The sequence below is a fragment of the Priapulus caudatus genome, unplaced genomic scaffold, assembly GCF_000485595.1.
Source record: "Priapulus caudatus unplaced genomic scaffold, Priapulus_caudatus-5.0.1 Scaffold1602, whole genome shotgun sequence".
Classification (NCBI taxonomy): domain Eukaryota; kingdom Metazoa; phylum Priapulida; class Priapulimorpha; order Priapulimorphida; family Priapulidae; genus Priapulus; species Priapulus caudatus.
In genome coordinates this window covers 47,742-55,460 of record NW_014578663.1, presented here as the reverse complement: position 1 = coordinate 55,460, position 7,719 = coordinate 47,742, and the positions used below count along the sequence as shown (strand labels likewise).

Sequence of the window (7,719 nt, the reverse complement as noted above, 5' to 3'; positions counted from 1 at the left end):
ATATATATATATATATATATATATATATATATATACAGAGAGAGATAGATAGATGGATACAGAGATAGATAGATAGATCATCATTAGCTCTAGAACTATAGCCCTCCGCTCAGCCGCAGGCGCCTGCGTCCAAGTTCTACAGCTAGATCATCATATACATATTCAGCTTGAATAAGAGCCCTTTTTTTCAAATTAGGAACACTGTATCAGGATCACATTATGATGAAATCAAATTAAATATGAATGTCTATCTAATATTTAATTGCGTTATTATCATATGATCGAAGACCATAGTATTGGAATCCTAAGCTACCGTTGTTTATTTTTATTTTCAGAGGAGTTAGGAGCAAGAGAAGATTATGAGCAGCAAATGCTACAATATTTAAATGCTGTTGACAATGGTTAGTAAGTTTATAATAAACTAGTACTAGTATGTCTTCATGTTAAATGCAAATAAATAAATAAATTTAAAATTTATGTTAATAGGGGAAGGAAATGACCATTGAATATTTATGTTATTGTCATTGAAAGCAACACTGGTATTGGAGTGATATCCTAAGATACCATTGTTTTTTTTAATCTTCAGAGCAGTTAGGAGCAAGAGAAGATTATGAGCAGGAAATGCTACAATATCTAAATGTTGTTGACAATGGTTAGTAAGTTTATAATAAACTAGTATGTCTTTATATAAAATGCAAATAAATAGATATATTTAAAACTTATGTTAATAGGGGAAGCCAATGACCATTGAATGTTTATGTTATTGTCATTGAAATGAATGCTGGTATTTGCATGATACCCTAACTTACCATTGCTTTTTAATTTCCATGCCAATCAGCAGGAGTGAGTGGAGAGTACGAGCAGGAGATACTGCAACATCTTGGTGATGTTGACAATGGTTAGTGCATTATAATGAACTAGTATGTCCAATGCAAATACCTAAGTACATTGAAAACATATGTAAATAGGGGGAAGCAAACAACCATTGAATATTTGTTATTATTATCTAGATTCATTGATGGAGCGTGGATAACAGAAAATATTGGATCCCTTTTTACAATGGGGTATATGGGTATTTTTTGTATGAATCCAATATCACTAAATATTACATGATGATTATGCGTTTAAGCCTAGCATACAAGCTCCTGATTAGCTAATGAACGATCATGCATAAACGCCGCGGCGCTGGGCGCACGAAAATGGAGGTGGATTGTTTACTAAGAATTCTCTTAACCTCGGAAAAATAATCTTCTAAAGTCTAAAGTACTAAGCTGAAGACAGAGAGACACAAAGTGTGATCTAATCAATAGATCAACACCGTTTGCTGATCTTTCGGCAAATAATAGGTCTACTATATATTATGTAAATCACTATTTTAATATTTTTTGTGGGGCATCCATATAAGAATTATATCCTAAGTTACGCTCATAGGATCTGTCTCCCTGGGTAGTGCCGAAACATACCCTGGATACGGTCCGGTATACCGGAACGCACCCTGGTAACTATCTGATATGGTTAGGGTTTGGGTTAGAGTTAGGGAGTAGGCGTAGGCGACTCCCTAGACTCGTTAGTAATTTAGTGGAGTAGGCGAGGTACGGTCTGGTAATCAGATAGTTAACAGGGTACGTTCCGGTATACCGGACCGTACCCAGAGTACGTTTCGGCAGTAACCAGAGAGACATAGACCCGACAAACCTAAGTTACCTTACCATATGTATTGCTTTTCAATTTTCATGCCAATCAGCATGAGTGACTGGAGAGTACCAGCAGGAGATGCTGCAACATGTTGGTGATGTTGACAATGGTGAGTGCATTTATAATTAACTAGTATGTTTTTAGGTACAATGCAAATACCTAAACATATTCAAAACATGTAAATAGGGGACGCAAACCACCATTGAATATTTATTGTCACTAAAAAGAACTTGTCCTTTTCAATTTTCAGGCCAATCAGGAAGTAAAGGTCAGGAAATGCCTCAGGAGCTAGTTGGCACTGACAATGGTTAGTAAGTGCATCAATGCAAATACATAAATGCATTCAAAACATATGCCATTACTGGGATGGAAACAACCATTCGATATAATATAAATTTATGGAAATACTAACGATGTGGAATAATCTGGTATTATAATGATATAAATTGCTATCATTGCTATGTATTTATATATATTTTATCTTGATCTAAACAATCACAGGTATGGAAGACAGAGCCCAGAAGAAAACAAAATGGCAAAGGCACAAAGAGATCGCTGCTACCAACTACAAAAATTACCGGGCAAAGATGTTCATGGCCAGCCTCGAAAAGAAGGCAATATTTTCAGGCCAATACAATGTTCGTATTTCAGTCAACTTTACTAGTTAGTATTATCTCATACAGAATACAAGCTATTTTATCTGCAGCTACGGGCAACACAAACACATTAGTTTATGACGATATATAATTGCCAATAATAAATTGCATTTTATTGCCAAATATAAAAAGTATGGAGAACTACACACTGTTCGAATGTGTAGTTCTATAGCCATATAAGTCTCCAAATAAGTGTTTCTATTTTAATTCTCAGATTGATAAAACATCTTTGATATATATTGTTTCAGTTGTGCGGATTCTGTCAGGAAATGGAAGGTGTGATACTCTGCGATCAATGCACTTCATGTGCATTGATGTGTCCGGCATGCGACTCCGTTCAACATGCTATGCGGCCATGCCATGATAGGAGACTCGTGACTGGGAGGAAGGAAGGAGGACAGAAGCAGTGCTTGCTGCCAGGTGATCTGGTGCAAGTGGAACCTGGCAAAGAAACAACTTTCTCAGTGATTTCAACTCGTAAGTTTTCACAATACAATTTCATTATTATCAAGAGCAATAATTATGTTGAGAACGTTTAATGCTTAATATTCCCTTATAAGGGATTTATAATATATATATATATAAATATTAAGGTTTATTAATAATGTAAGATTTATATTTTTCTTGCAGTAAAAGTACTTCCAATATCTCAGCCAAAGGAGTGCCAGTGTGGTGATCGCAACTGGCAGATTAGGCCTGGTAAAGCGGTTGCTGTCAACACTGAAAGAGGTATTGTATAGATTCCATAATTAGTGTTATATGTAATTATTAAATACCTGTTATTATGAAAGATTTACGAATCGTCATTTTGGTGGATGGAAATTAAATGCATTTCCCTATATAATATTAATTGCTGCTTTATTGGTGAAGACAGATTTCATGATAGAGGTGAAATTAAATCTTCATGTAAATAGTGCTCGTCGGGTCTATGTCTCCCTGATTACTGCCGAAACGTACTCTGGTAACTTCTAATATGCCGAACCGTACCTCGCCTACTTCACTAACGAGTCTAGGGAGTTGCCTACGTGCGTACGCCTACTCCCTAACCCTAGCCCTAACCCTAACCATACCAGATAGTTACCAGGGTACATTCCGGTATACCGGAACGTGCCCAACCCATGGTACATTCCGGCAGTACCCAGGAAGACAAAGACCCTATGAGCGTAAATAGTCGCCGTTTTTATCACATACATCTCTTTATGGCAATTCTAGGCAGATTTGATCTAAACTTGCCAGAGTACACCTGCACGGCATGTGGTCTAGATAAGCTCGTAGAAGCAGACGACTGCATACACAGTGGATATTGGCCTGGAGACCCTAGAAACCTGACTGTCCTGTATGACATGACAGCTCTGGAATCCTGGGACAGGTTAAACCGCACTGCACCAATGCTGGCTACCTCGAGCTATCTGACCATTTTAAGGGCACTAAGTGAAGAAAACTCAAGGGTATTTAGCTTTAAACTATATATAGTGCTGCTCGTCGGGTCTATGTCTCCCAGGGTACTACCGGAACGTAACATGGGTACGGTCCGGTATTCCGGAACGTACCCTGGTAACTTCTAATATGCCGGACTGTACCTCGCCTACTCCACTAACGAGTCTAGGGAGTCGCCTACACCCTAACCCTAACCATATCAAATAGTTACCAGAGTACGTTCCGGTATACCGGACCGTACCCAGGGTACGTTCTGGCAGTACCCAGGGAGACATAGACCCTATGAGCTATAGTGCTGAAGAACATCATTCTCCAGTGTGTATGAGTGCTACTCTTCTTGCTAGGTCTGTGGCCACGAGTACTACAACTGTTAAGGATACTGTTACTGCTAAAATTGTGCACATCTAAGCTTTGATGCTGTGATCCTGTTTTTATGGATTATCTAGCATCATGCTGAATCTGAACATTGCAACCTGAACTGTTAATAAAAGCCATTTCTCATAGTATCATAAAAACAATTCCAGAATCTCTACATCTCGGGTGATGGATTCAACATGGCATACAGAGAGTGGTCTTTCTGCCGAGATAAGCTGCTGTCTGTTACGCAAGGAACATCATTGGAGTGCCCTGCATGCACACCCCATCAACATGCTGCACATATAGATGGCAACCATAAGCTGTATAGATTCAAGAGTGTGCCAAGGTAGTCTAACATAAATATATATTGCATGCCTATATTTATACACACCATCATTGGAGAACCAATATAAACTTGCATTCTAAATATGGGGTTGGCTATAGCAGTCATTGGCCATTAATAAGTTTGAGATCCTAATTAAGAACCTAGCTATTTCTGTAATTGTTTTCTCTCTTCTTGTATCAGGTGGTTGGATTCAGGGATTGGTAAATAAATAATTGGTTAGAATGCAGTCTATATATGTTCACTAGCGAGTAGTGATGTAATCAGTGTATTTTGAAAAGCTTTTCATTACTATGCTCACTTAGTTTCACTAATGGCAAATGATCCTGTTGCAGGGGGTCAGAGGAGAGTTATTTCCATGACACCTTCATTGACAGGGACACACTTGTCGACAGCTTTGTTGAGAAAGTCAGAAGTGGAGACAAGGTATGTAGAAAATTAATTTATACTAATGTAGTAATTAAGAAAATTCATGCTAAATTTGTCTTGCTTACAAACCCACTAAGGTTGTAATTATAGTTGTTATTATTAAAATTCTTTAATATTCTCCTGTCAAGCAGATCTGCTGCCAGGAAAACAAATGTAGGTAACTGCGTGCCTATCGTAAAACGTTAACGAAAAATATCTGTTATTATAACTATTCACTCACTATTTTTTGCTGTTATAATTGCTAACAGTGGCCAACATTGACCACTGCAAATATGTAAACTAACCTGTAGGGAAAAATGTTGATTATGCCCCACACTGATTATTTTATTTTACCAAATACCAATGCAAAAGTAGGTGTACGCTCTTTAAAGTCTTTCAATGGAAAAAATAATGGTAATGCTATTTTAACCTACTTTGCAGGCCACACAGCAAAGCAACTGCGGCAAAGGCCATTTTAAAGCAGCTAAAACGACAGCGCCCAAAAGGACAATGCTGGATGAAACTGGCCTTGTAGTTGCCACGTGCAGGCATGTTATAATGCAGAAAGCCGTCAACATGCATAGAGGCGAGATATATGCATATCCTCTCTACCTCCAGGAGAATTTCTGCAAGCCACAGGATGTCAACTTCGTATGCCAAGACGTGATCTGCCGGTACTGTATGATAAGATGCAGTCTTGGATAATATTATTTCATGCAGCTATGCATGCTATATGTAGTAATTTTGATAGTGATATACCAGACGTGTGTTTCACACATTTCCGTATATACACCTACAATGAAATAGTGAGTTTATGAATTCAGGCACAAAAACGCCTGGCAGGACAACGTAGTATGTGGTAACATAGTCTGTCAGTGCACTGTTATAAAACACCACAGCATCGATATTGGCCAATAACAGAGCAGTAAGTAAGATAATAGTTCACAATTTTGTACCAGGGACTTACATAACTCAATATATGCTGCAAGTCCTGGGACAAGACATAAGTCGAGCATTTTTGATGATTCAAGTTTGAAGTTGTGTCAATTACATGTATACCATTTTTAATTTTAGGTATTGGCCCTGGCTTGCGAAATGTGCATCCAGGTTTCCTGAATTCTTCCCCCTTCTCACAGAGATGAAACCCTTCCTGTCAGTGATGCATGCAAAAGCTCATACCTGGTCTTGCCAGGTGTGTTTATTTACATGACGTGATAAGTGCTGAACTGTCCTGTATGTGGACCGGTTTCAATTTTGAACTATGCTATAGCTTATTAACAGTTGTAAAAGACAGCCCAAAAACTTTGCACATGTATTATGATGCTATTGACAAATGCAGGTCACATGGGGAGGCCAATGGCAGGAGGGTGCTGGCGCTGGAACAGGAGAAGAATGCGAGCAAGCATTTTCTTTCCTTTCTAAGTTGCGCAATGTAACGAGATACATGAGCAAAGCAGGTAAGGGGTTTAGTTATTCAGTGTATAAATTAATTTTATGTAATTAAAGATGTGTAGATCATTTTTCTATGCTAACTTTTCTGCATAGATATATTGTAATACCTCGTACCCTGGTACTATCTAATAAGCCGGACCGTATCTCGCCTACTCCCTAACCCGAACCCTATCTCTAACCCTAACCCAAATCCTAACCCTAACCATATTAAATAGTGACCAGGGTATACGTTCTGGCCGATATACCGGACCGTACCCAGGGTACGTTCTGGCAGTACCCTGGGGGACATAGACCCTATGAGCACTAGTGATAGTATACAGTTATAGTATCTATTGTATAGTCTGTAGTATATAATATAGTACTATATAGTATATGGTATACAGTTCGGCTTAAGGACAGAGAGCATGTCCAGGAATAAACATCATCTTATCCTATCACCGTCTTGGACATCATCTCTATCCTTGACTCGTTCTAGCATTTAGCGCAATCCCTTCACTCCACCTCATGGCTAGCTCAATAGTACTATAGCCCACGCAGGTAATTGTACGCAGGCTATATAGTACTAGAGCCACCTCAGGGCTAACCCGACCAGGCTGTGTGACTAACGTCAATATACATTATTCTAGTGGATAGTTAGGGTTATGGAGTAGGCGTAGGGGATTCCCTAGACTCGTTAGTGGAGTAGGCGAGGTACAGTTCGGCATATTAGGGTACGTTCCGGTATATCAGACAGTACCCAGGTTACGTTCCGGCAGTACCCAGGAAGACATAGACCCTACGACGACGACGAGCCTCGCATTGTGGCCAGTGTGTTCCTTCCGGTCACCGCTGTGTTAGGGTTAGGGTTAGCTAGTATGCGTAGGGGATTCCCTAGACTCGTTAGTGTAGTAGGCGAGGTACAGTTCGAAATATTAGGGTACGTTCCGGCATACCAGACAATATACCCAAGTTACGTTCCGGCAGTACCCAGGGAGCATAGACCCGCCAAGCCTCGTTTTGTGGCCAGTGTGTTCCTTCCGGTCGTCGCTGTGTTAGGGTTAGGGTTACTGGTTAGGGTTAGCTAGTAGGCGTAGGGGATTCCCTAGACTCGTTAGTGTAGTACAGCGTGAGAAACAAGCGGTCGCCCAGTCGCCAGTGGCGATTAGAAAATCGACCGGGCGACTGCTTGCTCGTGTCAGCTGGTCCGGCGGGGCGACTGCATAATCGCCGCACAGGAAATAAAAAATTTACCAAACTGAGGCCATAATAAAAATGTTGTTTGTTTGCCCTCACCCGACCGACCCGCCAAAAAGGGGCCGACACAAACATTTGTATTGACCTTTCCGATTTTTTTTAAGTTTCCGTATGTGGCAGGCCTGCGGCAACTGTACT

At 39.8% G+C, this 7,719-nt stretch overlaps 2 protein-coding genes across 2 annotated transcripts in view; both read left to right on the top strand.

Moving 5' to 3' along the window:
- LOC106817122 overlaps positions 1-6,106 on the top strand; it is a 7,772-nt gene extending 1,666 nt beyond the window's left edge. Inside the window, exons 2-13 of the mRNA XM_014821770.1 lie at positions 336-401; positions 587-652; positions 842-898; positions 1,946-2,002; positions 2,197-2,333; positions 2,600-2,828; positions 2,982-3,080; positions 3,564-3,799; positions 4,313-4,491; positions 4,824-4,914; positions 5,338-5,570; positions 5,971-6,106. Coding sequence (XP_014677256.1) covers positions 336-401; positions 587-652; positions 842-898; positions 1,946-2,002; positions 2,197-2,333; positions 2,600-2,828; positions 2,982-3,080; positions 3,564-3,799; positions 4,313-4,491; positions 4,824-4,914; positions 5,338-5,570; positions 5,971-6,106 — 1,586 coding nt within the window. The remainder of the gene's footprint in view (positions 1-335; positions 402-586; positions 653-841; positions 899-1,945; positions 2,003-2,196; positions 2,334-2,599; positions 2,829-2,981; positions 3,081-3,563; positions 3,800-4,312; positions 4,492-4,823; positions 4,915-5,337; positions 5,571-5,970) is intronic.
- Positions 6,107-6,251: 145 nt separating this feature from the next.
- LOC106817124 overlaps positions 6,252-7,719 on the top strand; it is a 14,091-nt gene continuing 12,623 nt past the window's right edge. The window contains exon 1 of the mRNA XM_014821771.1: positions 6,252-6,353. Within this exon, the coding sequence (XP_014677257.1) occupies positions 6,341-6,353 (13 nt within the window). The 5' untranslated portion in view covers positions 6,252-6,340. The remainder of the gene's footprint in view (positions 6,354-7,719) is intronic.